General features: G+C 57.0%; 1 protein-coding gene across 4 annotated transcripts in view; it reads left to right on the forward strand.

Moving 5' to 3' along the window:
* The window catches only part of SEMA6B (semaphorin 6B), a 70,539-nt gene that overhangs the window by 41,863 nt on the left and 6,881 nt on the right, over positions 1-21,795 (forward strand). The window contains exons 2-10 of one of the 4 annotated variants that reach the window (XM_082379225.1): positions 16,143-16,190; positions 16,374-16,523; positions 16,663-16,786; positions 18,434-18,494; positions 18,627-18,689; positions 19,097-19,198; positions 19,611-19,701; positions 20,045-20,164; positions 20,976-21,064. In XM_082379225.1, coding sequence (XP_082235351.1) covers positions 16,169-16,190; positions 16,374-16,523; positions 16,663-16,786; positions 18,434-18,494; positions 18,627-18,689; positions 19,097-19,198; positions 19,611-19,701; positions 20,045-20,164; positions 20,976-21,064 — 822 coding nt within the window. In that variant the 5' untranslated portion in view covers positions 16,143-16,168. Of the gene's footprint in view, positions 1-25; positions 343-14,892; positions 15,165-16,142; positions 16,191-16,373; positions 16,524-16,662; positions 16,787-18,433; positions 18,495-18,626; positions 18,690-19,096; positions 19,199-19,610; positions 19,702-20,044; positions 20,165-20,975; positions 21,065-21,795 lie in introns of those variants that run through there. The other 3 variants (XM_082379226.1, XM_082379228.1, XM_082379227.1) reach the window with 3 other exon arrangements.

A 21,795-nucleotide genomic window follows, 5' to 3' on the forward strand; every position in this document is an offset into this window, starting at 1 on the left:
AGGGGGGGCGGAGGTGGCAGAGTCGCGAGTCGCAGCGGCGGCCGCGGCGGGCAGAGGAGATGCGGCCGCGGCGCGCCCCCGGTCCGGCCGCCGCGCAGCGCCCCCCCCGGAGCCGACGCCAGCGCGCCGGGGGCCGGGGCTGAGCCCCCTTCACCAGCGCAGCGCAGCGGGCCCGGGGGCGGGGAGAGCGCGCGCCCCCAGCCCCCCTCCCCACCCCGGGATGCCTGGCTGAGCCGGCCGGGCCGGGACAGGTGCGCGCACGAACCCCCCCACCCACCCCCCACCCGCGCCCTCCCGCCCTCGAGCTCCCTCCCGCGCACTCGCGGCGGCCGCGGCTCCGAGGTAAGCACCCCGGGGCGTCTGCAAGAGGGGGGGCTGGGGAGGCACTATCCCGGGGGTGTCTGTCGGCACGCAGCTGGGGGCTGAATTGTTGGCTGGGGTGGCCGGGTCAGGCGCTATAATGGGGGGCCTGGGGGCCCCGCCACTGCGAGGGGGATGGATTGGGGCCGGAGAGGGGGTTTGTGGAGCTCTGTAACGGGAGGATCTGCCGGCAACGCAACTGGGGAGGGGGCTGGATTTTAGGGGGGTCGCAGTATGGAGCGATATAATGGGGGTCCAGTAACAACGCTTTGAAGGGTCTGGATTTGGGCCTGGGGCGCTGAATGAGACTCCATAATGGGGGTGTTTAATGGCACCGCAGCTGGGGGGGCCTGGATTGTTGACTGGGGGCCTGTATGTGGAGCTATAATGGGGGTTCTGTCGGCACCGCAACGGGTGGAGGTTTTGTCCGGGGGGACCGTAGGAGGCACAATAATGGGGGCTCGCGGCTGCGCCGCTGGGGAGCTGGATTTGGGCCCAGGTGGGGGGTTCAGGGCAGGCAGGGGGCCTGCTGGCCGGGGGTGGGAGGTGGTGCTGGGGGGCGGGGCCCTGGGCGCTAAGTCGAGGGCCCCCCGGGCCTGGTGCGGTGGTCCCGGCGAGGTGAGGCCCCTCCGCCCCACTCCGCGGTCCAGCCGCCGCACCTTGGGCGCCCCTGAGCCCTCTCCAGTCTCACGCCCGGCCCAGAAGGAGTCCAGGGCCCGGGCCGCGGGGGAGGGGCCGCGGCGGGGGGAGAGAGTCAGCCGGTCCGGATCCCCCCCGCTGCAGTGGGAGCCCAGGGGTTCGGGGCCCCCCAAGAGCTGACAAAGGGACAAAGAAAGCGTCTCTCTCCGAGAGCGCTGGGAGGGGTGGGGGGCGCCGAGTGTGGCCCCCTCCCGTGGGCGCTGATTGGTCTCCAGGGTGGGGGTCACGTGCCCCCTGTCCCGCTCTCCCCCTCGGGGTGCCCTCCGAGTTTGGGGCACCTCCGCCCTGCTCTGCCCCTGCCCGGACTTGTAGGCGCTGAAGCTGGGAGTTTTTGCAAGCGTCCTGGGGCTGGGGGCGATTCCCAGACCCTCAACCCCTGTTTGGCCCTCTCTGGCTGAGGTCTTTGGCATCCTCCCCGTGAGGCTGTCATCTTTGACCCCCAGACTGGAGGGGAACTAGGGCTTGGGGTTAGGGGATTGGGCCCTTAAGTTTTGGGGGTCTCTTTTGGGTTTAAGGAGGAAGGGGGGGACTAATGGCTGGGGCTTCAGAAGGGCCCCCCAGTTTGCAAAATTGCATTGCTTCATATTTTTCTGGGTTCCCTCAGCTTCTCAAGGGTACAGCGCACTCTCCAAAATCAAAGTTCAGTACCCCCGGGGCATCCCCTCCCCTACAGACACTGGCCAGTCCCTTTCCCACATCCTAGTAGATATGTTTTCTTTCAAGGATGAAATTTTTGAATGTATCTGAGCAATTGCTGAAACTCTATTTAGACAGAGTACAGGGTGTGGGGACAGGCTGGGAGTCATAGGTGGGGTCAGGATTCTCCTGGGAGGGGGTCCAGAGCTCTTAGGGAAGGTAGCTGGGGGGTCCCTGTGGCACAGCGGACCTTGGATATCGGGTAGGTGGCAGCCTGGCAGGAGACTCATTAAACTGTAGCGTGTCCACCCTGAACTGGCCCATTCCCAAGAACAGACAGGGTGACAGAGGCCCAGGGAGGCGGCAGAATGGGTGGAGAGGGAAGCCAGGCCTCTCCACTGCTGGGGCTGTTAGATGGGGTCAAGGGGGAAAGGAGCCTCCACATCTGCTGAAACCCAAAATGCCAGCCCAAAGGTTTCCTTGGAAACCCCGGCCCCCCACCCAGCCAACCTGGGCAGGGCAGAAATTAGACCTGGAGCTTCCAACGCCCCACCCCTCTCCAAAAAGAAAAAAAAGCATCATAGAGAAGGCTGGGGCCTGAGAGGAGGGGTGCTGCTGTGTGGCCTCAGACAGGTCTCTAGCCCTCTCTGGGCTGCGATCTCCCCAGAAGGTTTTAGGACCTGAGTGGAGGGAGATAAGGCAGAGAGCGGTCCCAAGGAATACCCTGGATTTGTAACCTCTCCCTCCAGTCCCCACCTGCCTTCTGCCAGGGCTGAGCACCCATGGGGCCTAAGGGTCCTGTCGCCTCCTCTGCTTTGAGGTGAGAGCACGACTCCCAGCGGAGGTATTGAGTCACCAGGGAGGGGCCATTCACTTCTGTCCTCTGGTCAAAGAAGGTGCTGGAGATGTGAGCTGCAGAAGGGTTTGGCATCTTCAGTGGCCGCCCAGGGCTTGAGCGGAGAGTTGCTGGGGTTACGGGGGGCTGGACCAGGAAGATAGAAATCAAGCTGTCCTTGCAAAGGTGACCCTGACGTCAGCTGGCGGGACAGGTAAGCTGGGTCCCCCGGGGCTGAAGGATGTGCCGGTCGCTGCCCATCTCCCGGGAAGGAGGGTGTCCCTAACTGACCCTGTGGTGTGGCCCTGTCCTGTGTGCCCTGCCCTTTGCCAGGTGATGATGGGGAACCCAGAGAGGACTCAGCCCGGGTCAGGACAGGTGGAAGCAGGGATGCCAGTGCCAGCATCCCCTGCCTGGAGGAGGGGATGCTGGCACTGGCCTTGAGGGGTGAGAAGGCGGTTGCCAGGAGGTGAGGGGGACAGGGATTCCAGGTGAAGGAAGCAGTGGGGAAAACCACGGAGGGGTGTGTTGGGGGACTCCTGAGTGACTGGGCTATTTTAAGGGTGGGAGACAATAAACAATGAGGCCTGAGAGGTGACAGGGGCCGCGGATGCCAAGCTGGGGAGCGGGCTTTATCCCGAGGGCAATAGGGAGCCATCGAAGATCTTAGAGCAGGGGAGGGAATGGGCCACGTTTCAGACCTTGAGCAGCCGTGGGGAAGGATAACTACCAGGAGACAGGTTTTCCAGAATGCTGGAAAAATGTTTAGGATACAGTGATTCCAAAATTCTTAGCCATTTAAGGGGCTGCAGATTCTCAGACTGATTCATCCAAGACCCAGCGGTGATTGGGGTTGACCGTGGGTGGGGCCTCATTTAGCAGAAACAGGGACACTGAGGCTCATGGCAGCCTGGGAGGGGGCCCCGGCCTCCTGCCCCACATCCCGTGGTCAAATTATCTAGGAGTCGGCTTCAGGGGACAGACCCGCACGCTAGATACCCCCACCATTGTGATCGGTGTAGGTTTGGCTTGCCAGAGCCAGGGTTTGATGTGTGGCCTGAGAGGTCTGGGCCTGAGCCACATAATTCTCTCTTATTATCACAGTCGTTCATCACCTGCCCTTGAGGGATGTCCAGATGAAGTGGCAGGCATTAAAATGTGCTAAGGAGGTGACTTGGGAGGCCAAGGACCCCTCTTCCATCTCTTTGGGCAGGGATACAGGGGTGGCCCCCTACCAGCCACCCTTGAAGCTCCTTCACTGGCCCCAGGGTCCAAAGGTGGTAGCCCCAGGGCCTGCTGGGAGGGAAGCCCAGTCTAGTGAGGACTACATTTCCCAGGATGCATTTTGTCCCAGGCTGAGCCTGCCTTCCAAGAGCTGACCTAGGAGAGAACTTCCCAACTGCAGGATCCCAGAGAGGATTGTGGGTACATGGGTTTTCAGGAGGGCCCAGGGGGAGACCTGGTCCAGAGCGGTAGGGGAGGTCAGTCACTAAACAGATGCTCCCAGTGGCCTCCGTGTGCCTGGCCCTGGGCTGGGTGATGCTGGGATCGCAGAGAGGGAGATTTAGCTCTAGTGCCCGGTTGGCCCTCAAGGGTCTTCCAGGCTCAGGGAGGGGAAACAGGCAGACCCTGGCCCTCTTGGCTACATGGGATCAGAGTTGGGGCAAAATGGGGCTGAGGAAAGCTGGCTCTTCCCGGTGGATCAGAGAAGATGCATCGAGGAGGGGCATTGCCGCTAAGACCATGACGGATGTGTAGGAGTTCACCAGGGGGGAAACCACATGTTTTCTGATAGTTTCAGAACCTTCTCCCTTTCCTGAAGGCCCAGTTAGAATCCCCTGGGGCAGTTGAGACAGCCCCTCTGAATTTTTGTCTTTAGAGATTGCCACAACAGTTGGAGCAGACTTACCTGGGTTGGAATTCATCTCTTCATTCACTCACCCCCTCATGCCCCCTCTCTAAGCCTCAGTTTCCCCATCTGTGAAACATGGATGCTATTCTCTCTCCCTTAGGGTTGAACATTTAAACAAGAGGATGCAGGGAAAATGCCAGGTCTGGACCTGTTCTTTTCTTACTCTAGAAAAAGGAATAATTATTTTTTTTAATAAATTTTATTTATTTATTTATTTATTTTTGGCTGTGTTTGTCTTTGTTGTTGCACACAGGCGTTCTCTAGTTGCGGCGAGTGGGGGCTACTCTCCGTTACGGTGCGCGGGCTTCTCATTGCGGTGGCTACTCTTGTTGTGGAGCACGGGCTCTAGGCGCGCGGGCTTCAGCAGTTGTGGCATGTGGGCTCAGTAGTTGTGGCTCGCAGGCTCTAGAGTGCAGGCTCAGTAGTTGTGGCACACGGGCTGAGTTGCTCCGCGGCATGTGGGATCTTCCCGGACCAGGGCTCGAACCCGTGTCCCCTGCATTGGCACGCGGATTCTTAACCACTGCGCCACCAAGGAAGCCCAAAAAAGGAATAATTTTGAAAAGCAGAAGCTTGTGGCCTCTGGTCCTGATCTCATTGAGAGCTGTGGGGTCTTTGCTCTCATTTCATGAGTTGACAGATATTTAATGACTGCCTACTATGTGCCAGGTGCTGAGAACCCAGCAATGACCAAGGCAGACCAGGCCCTGCCCTTGCCAAGCTCACACTAGATGGGAACATGAACACTAAGGAAAGAAAGTGAATAGAGTATAACAAGTGCCCCGAGGACAATGACACTGAGAAGGGCGGGGCTCTTTTAGCTGATGATGTCAGGGAGGGTGTCTCTGAGGAGGTGGTGTTTGAGCTGAGACCTGGAAAATGAAAAGGAGCCAGTCATGCAGAGAACTGGAAGAGCCTTCCAGGCAGAGGGTACAGCCCGTGCAAAGGCCCTGGGGCAGGACCGTGCATGGTGTGTTGGAGGAACAGTGAGGAGGCCCCTGTGTCTGGAGCAGAGGGAGCAAGGGGGAAAGAGGGAGGAGAGGAGGGCAGGGAGGGGACGGCGCAGGTCATGCAGGTCCCTGTGGGCCACAGGGAGGACTTGGGCTTTTATCCCAGTGAGGTGGGAGCCCTGGAGGACTCTGGGCAGAGGAGAGGCGGGGCCTGACTCAAGTGCTCACAGGTGCCTTTTGGCTGCTGCAGGGAGCACAGACTGTGGGCAGCAAGGGCCAGAGCTGGGGAACCAGGGTGGAGGGGTCTGTGCTGGTCCAGATGAACCATGATGGGGGCCAGCCAGGGTGAGGCAGTAGAGGGGAAAAGAAATGTGTGGATCAGGGTAGATTTTGGACTTGCTAGATGTGGGGGACTGAGAGCCCCTTTCTCTGGGGGCACATAGTGTTAAGGTTAAGAGTGTGTGTCTGGACCATATGGCCTGGGTTCAAAAACCAGTCTGGCCTTTTCCTAGCTGTGCAACCTTGGGCATATTACTTGCCCACTCTGAGCTGCCTACAATTCCTCACCTGTAAAATGGTGAGGAAACCCCTCCTACCTACCCCACCAGTACTTTCTGCAAAGCCCTTTGCACAGGGCTTGGAACACAATAGGTGCTGTATAAATGTTTGCTGTTATTCCCCTTTGAATGTCTAAGTCCCAGGGTCTGGGAAGAAATGAGGCACAGATTGGGGTGGCAAATTCCCCGAGGTCACTCAGCAAAACGGGGGCCCCTGTCCCCTCACCGTTTTGCTCCATTGATGCACAGTTCTCACGTCCCAGCCCCCAGAACCCACGTCACTCTGCCAGCATCTCCACCATTCCTGAGCCCTGACTCACCAGGACTTGTGGTCCGCTACGACCCCAGGACCATCCCCCAGGACCCATTTCCCGCCTTTGTCTTCTTCAAGTTCATCGCCAGGTCTTCCTTTCCCAGCAGCACTTGGCACGGCCCCTCCTGCCTCCCGCCCAGCATCGCTCAGCGGTGTCCCCCTCCAGACCTGCCTTTCTGGTCTCATCCCACTTGGGGATCCCTGTGGCCTCCCAGACAGGGCCTCTAGGGAGGAACAGTGACTGGGGGACTTCTGGTTGGGAGGATCAGCCTGGGGGAGAGGAGGGCTCCCAGAACCCCGAGTGAGAGGGGCCGGGCTCACCATCTTCTGCTTCCTCCAGATCGAGGACCACAAGGGCGGGGACCAGATCTGTTTGCCCTCCCTACAGTGGAGCCCCCTAGAGCCGAGCCTTACTCCCCTCTGTCCCCCAAAGCTGGGTCCCAAGAGCAGCACCCTGCTCTTCTGTGTTTCCTCCAAATTGTGGTTGAGACCGGGGTACGTTTGCCCCCAGGCCGGCTCAGGGCCCCCCACTTGGGAATCTGTGGGTTCCGGACCCCCAAGCCCCAGCGCCATCCCGGATTCCCTAGGAGCCCCCAGCCCCCTCGAGTGGCCCCCTCCCAGGCCCCCTAATTACCCGCTGGGCATAAATGACACTTTAATTTCCTCGGAATGGTCGCTGCATCACCAAGAAAGCAGCGTCCCCCTTCCCTATTCCTAATTACAAGTTGCTGCTTCCGATTTGCCTCCTGGCAGCCAAGTTTCCAAACAGTGATTAAAATTAATTACCCAGGAGCACCCCCTGTCTGTCTGGCTGGGAGCCCCGGGGACCTGTCCATGTCCCCCACTCAAGGTCCTGCTTCTGCCACCTGGTGTCCCCACTGGCTCTCTGAGTGGCCTGGCACTGGGGCAGCCTCTCTCTGGGTCTCTGCTTGCTTATCTGCAAAATGTTCAATTAGGCTGTGCAGCCTCGTTGACAGATGGCACATTGTGGGCACCCGGTAAATGTCAGCAAGAGGCAGTTTAGCCACGTGGCCTGGGTTCGAATCCCAACTACACCCTTCTGTGCTGTGAGACCTTGGCCAAGTGTCTTAACCTCTCTGAGCCTGAGTTTTTCCCTCTGTGAAATGGGGATAATGGTGCTGGTCGCTGCCTCATAGGGTTGGCGTGGGCAGGAAACCAGTTCAAACATGTGAAAGGCTTGGTCCAGCAGCCGGCACACAGTAGGGGCTTCATCAAATTTTAGCTTAAATCCCTGCCCTGCTGGGCTGCTGTGGGGTGCACCGGGGAGTCAGCTCGGGTGCTCTGAGCACCATCCTCTTTAAACGAGATGCCCAGCATTAATTGGGTGCTTACTGCATGCCCGGCTCTGTGCATGATCCTGGTCAGGGCTGAATCCCCGGCCATGTTGGCACACGGTAGGTGCTCAGGAAGTCTGGAATAAACAGATCCTTGTAGCTCTTTCATAAATTGGATCTTTTTGTGGGACATTCATTCAGCCTGTATGTGTTGAGTGCCTACTGTGCACCAGACCCCTTGCCCCCGTGGAGCCAATGTTCTCATCCCTGATTTACAGAGGCAGAAGCAAACCCAGAGAGGGGAAGGATGTAACCCTAGGCTGCACAGCAGTCAATATTTATTAAGCACCTACTATCTGGAGCTCATTTACCCATCCTGATAACCCGTTGGGGATGGTTATCATGCTCAAGTCACTGATGGGGAAGCTGAGGTTCCGGGAACCGAGAACACAGGGAGGTAAGGCTGAGGACCAAGGGGATGTGCTGGCCGCCTCCCAGGCTGGGGAGGGACGAGTTAACCAGCGTGGTGCGAACGTTGCGGGGCGAGGGAGCCCCTCTCCTCAGCGCCCCCGCGGCCTGGGCCCCAAGGGACTCCCTCTGGCCACTCTGCCAAGTTCCTAGACAGCCCCGGAGCCCGGCTGGGCTGCGCTGGGGGCAACTGAGGCAGGTGGAGGAGGCAGCTGTAAGCAGAGCTGGTAACTAGACCTGGACGACGCAGGGGCCCGGCTGCCTGGCCAGGTTACTTGATCCCCCCGGGGACGCCGGGCCCCGGAGCTGGAATCCTGGGGCGGCCAGGCTGACAGGAGCTCCTTCCATGGAACTGGAGACGGGCATCCTGCCCCCATCCTTGCCACAGCAGATGGAGAAACAGGGGCTCCGAGCCTGGCCTGGGGTCACTGAGTCACCTGCTGTGGTACGGAGAGGCCCAGAGAGGGCAAGCTGCTGGCCCAAGGTCACTCAGCAAGGTCATTTCACAGAGAGTAAACAGGTGTGCCAGGCCCTGTTCTAGTGCCTTATTTTACAGATGAGAAAATTGAGGCTCTGTGTCTTGTCTGGAAAAGGGGGAAAGTCCCAGGGCTCCTCTCTTATGATATGGCAGCCTCCCCGCCCATCGGCATCTCCTTGCTGTTCCTTTGTCGGTTCCAGCCTCCAGGGCTTTGCCTTTTCAGTTCCCTCTTCAGGAAGTCCCCTGACCACCATCCAAAGCAGCCCCTTTGCCATCACTCTCCATCATTCTCTGCATTTTCATCTTCAGGCTTCGATATCATTGTCAGAAGCTGAGTTCTGTTTTTTGGTAATGCGTGTACCCCTATCTCCCCACTGGACTGGGAACCCCCCAAAGGCAGGGCTTTGCAACTGTCTTGGCCATTGCTGCGTCCCCATGCTGGGAACAGTGTCTGGCACACAACTGGTGCTCAGTAATTGCTCATCCAATGAGTGAATGACTAGTTTCCAATTTGGGGTACAAAGAGCCAGAGCTGGTCATAGATGTGCCCAAGTTGGTGAGGTTGGGTGGAGCCGAGGGCAGGGTCATGGCTGGGGGAGCCCGGGGAAACGGAGCTTGCCAGGGAAGGCAGTTAGAGAAGGCTTCCTGGAGGAGGGGGCATCCCCGTGTAGACTTTTTTTGGGGGGGGAGGGGGCTGCATCTCACGGCATGTGGAACTGCCCCGATCAGGGATCGAACCTATGCCCCTGCCATGGAAGCACGGAGTCTTAAACACTGGACCACCAGGGAAGTCCCAGGACTCAGCATTTCTAACCGCTCCCAAGTGAGGCTGCTGCTGCTGGTGGTCCGAGGACCATATTCGAAGTAACAGAGTGTCTAGAGGACCCTTTGAGAGTGTGACACTGGACCCCAGGTGGGAGGTGGGTGCATGAGGAGGGAAGGGGTTGCTAGAGTCCAGCGGTTGGGGGTGGAGACCTGAAATAAGGAGGGAGCCATGTGGGTATCTGAGAGAAAAGGCTTTCAGGAGTGAGGAACAGCCTGTGCAAAGGCCCTGGGGCAGGACCGGGCCTGGTGTGTTGGAGGAACAGCAAGGAGGCTCAAGTGTCTGGACCAGAGTGAGCGAGGGGGAGAGAGGAAGGAGAGGACCGCAGGGAGGGGACGGGGCAGGTCGCGCAGGGTCTTGTGGGCCCCAGGAGGACTTGGATTTTTACTGGGAGGGAGGTGGGAGTCCTGGAGGGCTGGTGGCAGAGGAGGGGCGGGGCCTGACTCGGGTGCTCACGCGCGCCCTCTGGTGGCGGCTGCGGGGAGGACAGACTGTGGGGATGAAGGGTGGGAGCTGTGGACCGGTGGAGGGGACTGTGGGGTCCAGGCAGGAGGTGCTGGGGGCCGACCAGGGAACAGACTAGTGAAGGGTGAGAATTCTGGATGAATTTGGCAGACCCCACAGGACTTGCTGGCATTGGATGTGAGGGTGAGAAAAGAAGGGGCCAGTGCTGAAGGGAGTTCCGGGGCGGGGGTGACTCCCAGGTGGGGCCTGAGCCATTAGCGGAGACAGGGAGCCTGTCCGTCAATAGATCAATTTGGTCTATGCGTTCAGCACCATTCCGGTGAAAATCCTAACAGGTTTTATGTTTTATGTTATTTGTTTTGGAACTTACCAGCTGATCCTAAAATGTATGCTAAAGCCCTGGGGTAGCCCAGGTAGCCCTGGCCAGGTGGGAAAAAATGTTCCAGAAGGAAATTTGAACTTTTGACGAAGTTAGAGTAGCTAAGGCCATATGGTACCTGGGAAGGTCGATGGGAGGGTGAAGCCGGGTGGCCTGGGGGGAGTTTCCATCCCTGCCTCAGTTTCCTCATCTGTATAGTGGGACTGTACCAAGGCTTGGAGTGATGGTTGGGAGGTCAGGCAGAGAGGCTGTGCCACAGCGCAAGCCCTCCCGGCTGGGGGTGGACCTCTATCTCTTTATGACCGTCCCTCCCACCCCCACGTGCATGGATGTACGTCTCCAGGGCTGCAGGCAGGCAGACACGTGGATGCATGGGTGCCCTGCACGCCAAGGGGTGCACACGCTGGCCACGCAGCTCCCCACGCCCGGCCCCGGGGTTGGGAGGTAGTGCGGCTCCCAGTGACCAGGTGCCAGGGCCGGCGGTGGGGCCACTTCCGGGCAAGTGGGCGCCGGGCAGCTGCTGGCAGAGACGCCTCGAGTTTCATGGAGAGAAGCAGATGGTCTTGGAGGGGTGGGAGAGGTGCCACCTCTCCGATAACCCCAGGTCAGGGGAGTAAACTGAGGCCAGGTGCGGTGGGTTGGCCCCGACGTGACCCAGACTCCCCCAAAGAGCATGTGGGATTCAGCTCTGCATGATCGTCAAACTAACAAATGTCGATTGAGCGGGTTTCAGTCTTGGCTCCACCGTTTCCATTTGGGCAAGTGACTTCGCCTCTCTGTGCCTCAGTTTCCCCATCTGTGTAAGGGGCACAGCACCCACCTCTCCGATGTGTCGTGCGGATCAAATGAGTTCATTTAAGTCCTTAGGACAGTGCCTGGCACATCACAAGTGCTTGGTGTTTGCTACTTTTATTCTTTTTTTTTTTTTTTTTTTTAACTTTGGGTTCATTTTTATTTATTTATTTATTTATTTATGGCTGTGTTGGGTCTTCGATTCTGTGCGAGGGCTTTCTCCAGTGTGGCAAGTGGGGGCCACTCTTCATCGCGGTGCGCGGGCCTCTCACCATCGCGGCCTCTCTTGTTGCGGAGCACAGGCTCCAGACGCACAGGCTCAGTAGTTGTGGCTCACTGGCTTAGTTGCTCCGCGGCATGTGGGATCTTCCCAGACCAGGGCTCGAACCCGTGTCCCCTGCATTGGCAGGCAGACTCTCAACCACTGTGCCACCAGGTAAGCCCTACTTTTATTCTTTATTGAGCTTCTACTGTATGCCAGGCCTTCTGCTGGGCAGTGGGGACACAGTGGTGGCCAAGACAGACTCAGTCCCGCCCTCTCGGGGAGCTCAGAGTCCAGTGGGGAAGATGAACAGTTAACCAGGCATTTGGAAGATAGGGTGAGCAGGACCCTCCTGCACAGGCAGGCAGGAGCCCAGAGGAAGTCAATCCGGGCTGATCTGGGGAGTCTTCCTGGAGGAGATGTCTGAGACCTGATAAGCAAGCGTGTTCACCAGGTTACTGGGAGCAGGAGGAAGTTGTTCCAAGCAGAGGGAACAGCATGTGCAGATGCTCAGAGCTGGAGATGGAAGGGAGGGGAGGGACTTCATTTCAAGGGCACTGGGGAGCCATAGAAGGGTTTAGAGCAGACGTTCTCAGCTGGGGGTGGTTTTGCCCCCCATGGGATACTGGGTGGTGTTTGGGGACATTTTTGGTTGTCGCAATTGAGGGGTGCTCCTGGCATCGAGTGGGTGGGGGCCAGGAATGCTGCTCCACACCTGGCAGTGCCCAGAGCCTCCCCACCCCAAAGAATGACCTGGCCCTGAATGTCAGCAGTGCCGAAGGGGAGAGACCCTGGTTTAGATCAGGGAAGAAACAAGTGAGATTTGGGTTCTAGAAAGATTCCTTTGCTACCTTGAGGAGGATACTGAAGGGGCGGGACTGGAAACCAGGGGACCAGGTAGGGGGTGGGAGCTGGGCTATGGGGCCTTCAGGGCAGGGGAGGGACTGGGAGGCCGACACCCTTGTCTTTGGCTCAGGAACAACGGGGCTGGTAAGAAAAGCCCAGTTTGGGTTTCAGGGTTCCCAGGGTGGTTCTGAGGGGCTGGGTGCAGCTGTGGACAGAGGGAGGACAGGAACAGCCTTCTAGCCCCGAGTTGCTGCATCACAAAGTTATGAAAACCAGGAGAAAAAATGAGCCGTGAGGTCCCATCCCGACCTGGGGCCTCAGTCTTCCCATCTGTGAACCGCGTGTTAAGTAACTGCTGGCCTCACTGGGTTGAGGGATGACGGAACGGGTGGTTATTAATCTTGCCATGACCATTCGTACGCTCAACCCCCAGGAGCAAAATCCTGGTAGCAGAGAGCCCTGGGTTCAATCCAGCTGCCACATCCTCTCTGGTGGGTCGTGGCCCCTCAATCAGCCCCTCAGTTTACCCATCTGCAAAATGGGCTGAACATTATACCAACCATACTAGAGCCATCAGGGGTCTCCATGAAGCAATTCCTGGAAACCACCCAGCCCAGCCTCTGATACTCAATATACCAACAGCAACAACAATAATAATAATAATTAGCATTTACTGAGCACCTGCAGCATGCCAGGCACTTTGCTAACACCACAGGCCTGTGAGGTCGATACTGTTACCATGCCCATTTCACAGATGAGAAAACTGAGGCCCAGAGGGGTAGAGTGACCTCTTCAGGGTCACACAGCATGTACATAGCAGAGCTGGGATTTGAACCCTTATGGCCTTGGAGCCCCTCCCCTCACCACAATGCTGCATGGCCCACGAGTGGAAGCTGCTGTCCTGAAGTTTCTGAAGTTAAATATTATTCTGATAAGACATGGGGTAAAAGGCACAGAGCACCACCTCACACCGATTAGGATGGCTACTATCATAAAACAGAAAATAGTGTTGGCAGGAGAAATTGGAACGCATGGGCAATGCCGCTGGGAATGTAAAATGGTGCAGCCGCTGTGGAAAAGAGCATGGCAGTTCCTCCAAAAGTTAAACATAGAATCACCATACGATCCAGCAATTCCACTCCTGCATATACACCCAAAAGAATTGAAAGCAGGGTCTCAAAGAAATGTTTGCACACCCACGTTCATAGCCATTCACAACAGCCAAAAGGTGGAAGCAGCCCCAGTGTCCATCAACAGGTGAATGGATAAATGAAATGTGGTCCATCCACACAGTGGAATATTACGGAGCCTTAAAAAGTCAAGGTATTCTGACACTCATTACAACATGGATGAACCTTGAGGACATGATGCTCAGTGAAATAAGCCAGACACAAAAGGACAAATACTGTCTGATTCTACTTATCTGAGGTCCCTAGAGGAGTCACAGCCATAGAGACAGAAAGTAGATGGTGGGGACCAGGGGCTGGGGGAGGGGATGGGAAGTCAGTTAATGGGGACAGTTTCACTTTGGGAAGATGAGAAAGTTCTGGAGATGGATGGTGGGGATGGTTGCACAAGAATGTGAATATACTTAGTGCCACTTAAAAATGGTTAAGATGGGGCTTCCCTGGTGGCGCAGTGGTTGGGAATCTGCCTGCCAATGCAGGGCACAAGGGTTCGAGCCCTGGTCTGGGAAGATCCCACATGCCGCGGAGCAACTAAGCCAGTGAGCCACAACTACTGAGCCTGTGCGTCTGGAGCCTGTGCTCCGCAACGGGAGAGGCCGCGACAGTGAGAGGCCCGTGCACCGCGATGAGGAGTGGCCCCCGCTTGCCGCAACTGGAGAAAGCCCTCGCACAGAAACAAAGACCCAACACAGCCAAAAATAAATAAATTAATTAATTAATTAATTTTTTTTAAAAAAATGGTTAAGATGGCAAACTTTGTTATACATTTTACCACAATGTTAAAAAAAATGTTTAGGGACTTCCCTGGTGGTGCAGTGATTAGGAATCCGCCTGCCAATGCAGGGGACACGGGTTCAAGCCCTGGTCCAGGAAGATCCCACATGCTGCGGAGCAACTAAGCCTGTGCACCACAACTACTGAGCCTGTGCTCTAGAGCACACGCACCGCAACTACTGAAGCCCGCGCAGCTAGAGCCTGTGCTCCACAACAAGAGAAGCCACTGCAATTAGTAGCCTGCGCACCACAAGGAAGAGTAACCCCCGCTCGCCGCAACTAGAGAAAGCCCAACGCCCAGCAACGAAGACCCTACGCAGCCATAAATAAATAAATAAACAAACAAATAAGTAAGTAAATAAATCTTAAAAAAAAAAAAGGCACAGAGCAGACAGAACACCAGAGGTGGGGTGCCCCGGCAGGTAAATAAATACATCAATCAATCAATCAATCAATCAATCAATCTTTAAAAAAGAAACAGAAGGAACAGAGCAGACAGAACACCAGAGGCGGGGTTCCCCAGCGGGTAAATAAATACATCAATCAATCAATCAATCAATCAATCTTTAAAAAAGAAAAAGAAGGCACAGAGCAGACAGAACACCAGAGGCGGGGTGCCCCGGCAGGTGTTGTAGGGAGGAAGCGTGTAGGGTGGGGTAGGCAGCAGCGGGGCTGGTGATCCCATTGGGGGTCTTGAATGCAGTGTCTGGGGCCTGGCTCGGGGGTCGCTGGGAGCCACGGGACGTTGCTAAGAAGGGGAGGAGCCGGGGAAGGAAACTCTTAAGGAAGCAGAGCCAGATCCGCGCACACGTGAGATGCTGGCGTCCGCTGAGTCACAAATCCTGGAAGTTCAGGGTCACAGAGAGGAAACTCCGCTGTTGCACGCAAGGCCTTCCTGTTTTTTGGCCCTGAATCCTCAGAGGCAGGCGTTCCAGGGCCAAAGTTCCGCCTCGCGTCCACCTCCACGGGTTCGGGATCCCCGCACCCCGAGGCTGGGGCAGGGCTCAGAGATGTACCTGCTGCTCAGACGGGGAAACTGAGGCACGGGGCTTGCCCGGAGGCTGCGGGTGTCTTCTTGGGGCCTCCGGACTGCACTCCTTCTGGAAGGGGCGTGGAGGGCTGGGTTCCAGAGGGTGAGTTCTGCTCACACCGCCCACCAGATCATCACTTGGGACGGGTGGGGGGTGGTCTCCACTCTACACACCTGGAAGTTTCTTCAACTTCCCTTGAGCGGGAGCGGGAAACAGGCCCCCTGAAGAGGTCGTGAGGCTCCTGTCACAGAGGTATTCCGGGAGAGGGCAGAAAGGCTGTTATCGGGAAGGAAGTCAGATACCTTACCGGGGCCTCTGAGGTCCCTGGCCAGCTAGAATATTCTGCATTCTAAAGTACTGCAGTTCCCAGATTGTGGTTTATGAAATTCCAAGAGCCTTTGAATTTTTGTATTTTGAGACTTTCATTTTAAGGTTTTTGTGTTTTAATTCTAAGAATTCTTAAAACATATGTTTTGAGGTTGAATTTTTTATAAATATATGTTTTGAAATGTTTTTTTAAAATAAATTTATTTATTTTTGGCTGTGTTGGGTCTTCGTTGCTGCACACGGGCTTTCTCTAGTTGCAGTGAGGAGGGGCTACTCTTCGTTGCGGCGCGCAGGCTTCTCATTTCGGTGGCTTCTCTTGTTGCGGAGCACGGGCTCTAGGCGCGCGGGCTTCAGTAGTTGCAGCACGTGGGCTCAGTAGTTATGGCTCGTGGGCTCTAGAGCCCAGGCTCAGGAGTTGTGGCGCTCGGGCTTAGTTGCTCCGCGGCATGTGGGATCTTCCCGGACCAGGGCTCGAACCCATGTCCCGTGCATTGCGAGGCGGATTCTTTTTTTTTTTTAATCTTTATTAGAGTATAATTGCTTTACAACGGTGTGTTAGTTTCTGCTTTATAACAAAGTGAATCAGTTATACATATACATATGTCCCCATATCTCTTCCCTCTTGGGGAGGCGGATTCTTAACCACTGCGCCACCAGGGAAGTCCCTGTTTATCTATTATTATTATTAATTTTTAATTTAAAATCATTTAATTTTTAAAATAAATATTCTCATGATTATCCATTTTTTGTTAGAAACCGGTTCCTGAGCTTTCACTAAAATGTGGTCAGAAAGTTGTTCTGGTAATTAGTAAGTGCTGGTGTTGTTATTGCCATGATTGTTGTTATTTTTAAATGATTACCCCCCCCAATGGGGAATTTTTCTGGAAATTGAAGGTCCCCGCCGCCGCGGCTCTCGCGCTCCCTCTGCTGGCAGCAATGGGGACTGCAAGCCACACGGCTCACCGCATGGCCCCTCGCTCGCAGGTGTCACCTCCTGTCGCCCTGACCTCGCCATGCGGACCCCGCGAGCGCCCCCTCCCCGCCCGGCCCTACTGCTCCTGCTGCTGCTACTGGGAGGCTCCCACGGCCTCTTTCCCGAGGAGCCGCCGCCACTCAGCGTGGCCCCCAGGGACTGTGAGTGGGGGGCCTGGAGAGGGGAAGTCCCGAGGGAGGGTCTTGCTCCCCAGCTGGATCTGCTGCCCCCTCCCCCGGGGGCTTACCAGGCCAGGCTCACCCTGGCCCTGGATCACACCCCTCCTCACCCTCCCCCCAGACCTAAACCACTATCCCGTGTTCGTGGGCAGCGGGCCAGGACACCTGACCCCCGCAGAGGGCACCGACGACCTCAACATCCAGCGGGTTCTGCGGGTCAACAGGACGCTCTTCATCGGGGACAGGTACGAGGGACTGTCGGGCAGGGTGAGGTGTGGGGGAGTAGGTGGTAGCATTTTAGGGAGGTTTGCATGCTGGGGCCTGTTGTTTGGCTGGAGTGTGAATGTGTGTCCCTGGGGTGGGATTTTTAAGGGTGCTGAACTCTGGGTGTGGTTGGAGCCCAGAGCTTGCTATGATGTGTTACCAGGTAGGGACAGCTGTTTGGTCAAAATTCACTGGGTGCTAGAGGGGGTGCTGAAGTGGCACCCCAAAGCCTTTTCTCAGAAGGTGACATTTGAGTTGAGACCTGAATGATGAGGAGCCAGCTATAAGGAAATCTGGGGGAGAGGGAGAAGTCAGGGCATAGGACACAGCCTGTGCAAAGGTCCTGGGGCCGGACTCTGCCTGGCATGGTGGAGGGATAGCAAGGAGGCCCGTGTGGCTGGAGCAGAGTGAGTGAGGGGGAGAGAAGGAGGAGGGGAGGGCAGGGAGGGGACGGGGCAGGGAGGGCAGGGCCTTGTGGGCTGCAGGGGAGGACTTGAGCTTTTACCCCCAAGGGAGGTGGGACCCTGGAGGGCTGTGGGCAGAGGAGGGACAGGACCTGACTCAGGTGCTCACAGGTGCCCTCCGGTGGCAGCTGGGGGAGGACAGACTGTACTGGTGAGGGCAGGAGCCACTAGACTAGGGCAGAGGGGACAATGCTGGTCCAGGTGCGCAGTAATGGGGGCTGAACTAGGATGGTGGTCATAGAGGATGTGAGAAGTGGGTGAGCCCTCGCTAGATACTGAAGGCAGAGGTGACATATTGGGAGGGAAGGAGAAGGGAGTTGAAGGTGACTCCCATGTCGTGGGGATAGAGTTGCCTCAGCCGAGATGGCTGACAGGGCGGGAGCAGATTTGGGGGATGGTCGGGTGCCGTGTGGCCAAGCTGAGTGTGAGACAGAGTATGAGACACCTTTGAGCCCCCTCGTGGAGACCTTGAGGGTTAGCTGGACCCCAAATCTGGAGCTCAGGGGAGGCCCTGGCTGGAGACAGGACTGTGGGTGTCATCCGGGCAGAGACGTGGTTCCAGCCCTGAGAGTGGACAAGGCGGCCCAGGAGGGGTGTGGATGGGGGAGGGAAGAGGCCAGAGGACCCAGGTGTGGGCCCACCAACGAGAGAGGAGGGTCCGGAGAGGTGGGAGGGAAGCCAGGCAAGTGCAGGGTCCAGGGACCCAGTGAGGATGGAGTTCTCAGGAGGAGGGTGCACTGGCCAGGGGAGACACTGTGGAGAGGGGGAGGAGGACAGAGAAGTGACCGCTGGACTTAACAGGGGCCAGTGACCTTGATTAGGGCAGTTTCTGCGGCATGGGGGGAGGGGTGAGAGCCTGGGGGAGACCGAGGGGTGCTGAGGCGGGGACAGCGGATGTAAAGGCATCAGACAGTGCGTTGTGTTGGGTGTAGGCCATGGAGTGTGTAAGCGTGAGGTGGCGTGGTAAGGCATGTGGGGTGTGCTAGAACCCGTGGCTCACTTTAGGGCACGAGGAGGCGTGTTAGGGCATGCACATGCGGAGCTGCACGTAGCAGGGGCGCTGGCACGCCCCTGTTTGGCACGTGTTGGACCTCACGTCTGCTGTCAGAATAGTGGGGAGGGGGGGGAGGCTCTCCGATCTCATTAACTACACCCCTCCTCTAGGGACAACCTGTACCGGGTGGAGCTGGAGCCCCCCACGTCCATGGAGCTGCGGTACCAGCGGGTGAGGAAGGGGTGCAGGTGGGAGGTGGGGCCCGGACACTGAGCTGGGGAGCAAGGTGGATTCGGGCCTGCTTAGCAGGGTTCCTAGGGCTGTCAAGGACCCCGCTCACCTCACCAGCTCTCTGTGTCCCAGAAGCTGACCTGGCGCTCCAACCCCAGCGACATCAACGTGTGTCGGATGAAGGGCAAGCAGGAGGTAAGTGGGCCCTGGCTACGCCTCCATCAGCCCTGGCCACGCCTCCAACCGTGCCCCAATCCGTCCTGGCCACCCCCCAGGGCAAATCTGCTTTCATTCTAAGCCAGGGCCCTGGTGTTGCCATGGCTACTCCCAGAGCCTGGCCACGCCCCCAAGGTGGTCCTCAATCGTGGCCGTGCCCTTAGCCCTCGTCTTGCCATAGCTCCACCCCTTCAAGTGCCCTATTTCCCTGTCTGGGCCCCTCCCTTAGTCATGGCCTCGTCCCCAGCCTAGTCCTAGTTTAGCCCCCTGATTTTGCCACGCCCACATCCCTGGCCCCTCCTTGCAGGCCCCGCCTCTGCCCTGGCCCCGCCCACACCCGTGACCACACCCACCCTGGCTTCTCTCTTCCCGCCGCCCCAATCCAGGGCGAGTGTCGAAATTTTGTAAAGGTGCTTCTACTTCGGGACGAATCCACCCTCTTCGTGTGTGGTTCCAATGCCTTCAACCCCGTGTGTGCCAACTACAGCGTGAGTCACCGCTCTTCGAAGCCCTGACTGCCCCAGGTTCAACCTCCACGCCTTTGCTTACCGGCCCTCCACTGGTCATGCCCTATCCCCAGGCCACATCATCTCCTGCAGGAAGCCTTACTGGATATGCCCTCCCAGGTCCCTCACCCGGAGCTCCAGAGGAGGCTTCCAAAGGAGGCCTGTACAGGCTGCAGCAACTTAAACTACAAACCAGTTATAGGATGAATTAGGATCGATTCAGACCCATTTATTACAGATCAGTAAATTGAGCCCCAGAGAGGTTAAATGACTGACCAAGTCACACAACATCCAAGGGGGCACCAGGATTCCCCTTGGAGGGGGTGGCTGGGGGAGCCAGGGGCTGCTAGGTATAGACAGGAGCTCTGTCACTCAGTCCCTGTCCCCCCTGCAGATGGACACACTGCAGCCCCTCGGGGACAACATCAGCGGCATGGCCCGCTGCCCATACGACCCCAAACACGCCAATGTTGCCCTCTTCTCTGGTGAGTGCCCCCAACTCTGACCATCTGATGGGGCCCCAGTCCCCAGCAAGACATGGCATTTCCCATGCTTGGAGTCAGGTCATTTAGAAGGTGGCTGGGAGACCATCTCTCCAGCTATGAAACAGGCAGAATCTCAAGGGCAGGGCTCAGCCGAGGTTGGGGATGAGCGGAGGAGTTGGGGATCAGCCTGAAGTCAGGGCCTCGGCAGGGTTGGGGCTCAGCCTGGGGCTTAGGGCTCACTTAGGCTCAGGGCTCAGTCTTGAAGTCAAGTTTTGACCCACCCAGCCTCTGGCCTCTATGATCTAATCTCTCACCTGCCTCCCCCTGACTCACCCCCATCCAGAAGGGATGCTCTTCACAGCCACCGTTACCGACTTCCTAGCCATCGACGCCGTCATCTACCGCAGCCTCGGGGACCGACCCACTCTGCGCACCGTGAAACATGACTCCAAGTGGTTCAAAGGTGGGGCGATAGGGGCAGACCTGGTAGGGCTGACATTCATCAAATTCCCCCACCAGAATAACAGTCCCAGAGGAGACAGGCAGGGAACTCCCATCTCATCTTTGGAACCTACTAGCCTCTTTTTTTTTTAATTTTTTATTTATTATTTATTTATTATTTTTATTTTTGGCTGTGTTGTGTCTTCGTTTCTGTGCGAGGGCTTTCTCCAGTTGCGGCAAGTGGGGGCCACTCTTCATCGCGGCGCGCAGGCCTCTCACTATCGCGGCCTCTCTTGTTGCGGAGCACAGGCTCCAGACGCGCAGGCTCAGTAGTTGTGGCTCACAGGCCTAGTTGCTCCGCGGCATGTAGGATCTTCCCAGACCAGGGCTCGAACCCGTGTCCCCTGCTTTGGCAGGCACATTCTCAACCACTGCGCCACCAGGGAAGCCCCTACTAGCCTCTTTGAAGATAAAGTTAGAGGAAAGATTTAAGTTGGATCTAAAGTAGAACTTGCTGGAAATGGGTGGCTTAGTAACCCGAAATGGAACAGCACGAGCGGTATGGTAGGAGCTCAGCTCAACACATGAGGGAGGAAGGTGACAAAATAATAGACGTCGCTGTCTGTGGAAAGAAGACACGGTGATTTTAGGATTCTGACACCTACTCCCTCCAAAAAACCCCCAAAACTTTGGTCTCTTTTATTTTGCCTGGGTAATCAGCTGATATTCCCTTCACTGTAAAAGCAGCCAGCCACCCAGGCTACTGTGTTCCCAGCCCCAGAAACTCCCTTTCTCCTGTCACGGGCTGAGTTCTGACCCCTCCTCTCCTCCAGAGCCCTACTTCGTCCACGTGGTGGAGTGGGGCAGCCACATCTACTTCTTCTTCCGGGAGATCGCAATGGAGTTTAACTACCTGGAAAAGGTAGGGCCCTATTTCCCCTCCCAAAGAGGCCCAGGCAGTGGGGCATGCAGCTGAGAGGCTCTGATCTCGGGAAGTGGGGAGCAGAAGTGGGTCCATGAAACTCCACCTGGGGCAAGAGGGTCCCTCTGGTCCTCAGGGCCCTCCACTCCAGCCGGGTCCAGGCCCCTGGGGCTTGAAGACATTTCTGGATCAGCCCTGGGTGAGGGTCCCGGGTCTGAAGTCAGATACACCCCTGAATGCAGTCCCAGTGCCGTTGCTGTTCGCCCGTCCACCCACCCATCTACCATCATTTATCCATCCTTCCTCAATGGCCCATCTGTCTGCCCACTCACTCTCCCACTCAGCCGCCCTCTCACCTACCCATCTATCTGTTCTTCAGCCCACCCACACTTCCAATCAAACCACTTATCTATCCATCCGCCCACCCCCTGACTCAGCCATCCTCCATCCATCCGTCCACTCATCTACCCTTCCATGCACCTATATATCCATCCACCCACCTCCCACTCATTGACTTCTTCATCCATTCATACACCTACCCGTCCATCCATTCATACACCTAACCATCCATTGATCTATCCTCCTACTGATCAGCTCATCCATCTACCATCCATCTCTCCCTCTACCTGCCCACCCCTCTATAATCCAATTATCTATCCCATCTCCTCTTCATCACCTGCTCATCCACTCCATTCAAACTTCTATCCACCCATGGATCCACCCATCCACTG

Source organism: Balaenoptera borealis (assembly GCF_965194805.1).
Source record: "Balaenoptera borealis genome assembly, chromosome: 2".
Lineage (NCBI taxonomy): Eukaryota > Metazoa > Chordata > Mammalia > Artiodactyla > Balaenopteridae > Balaenoptera > Balaenoptera borealis.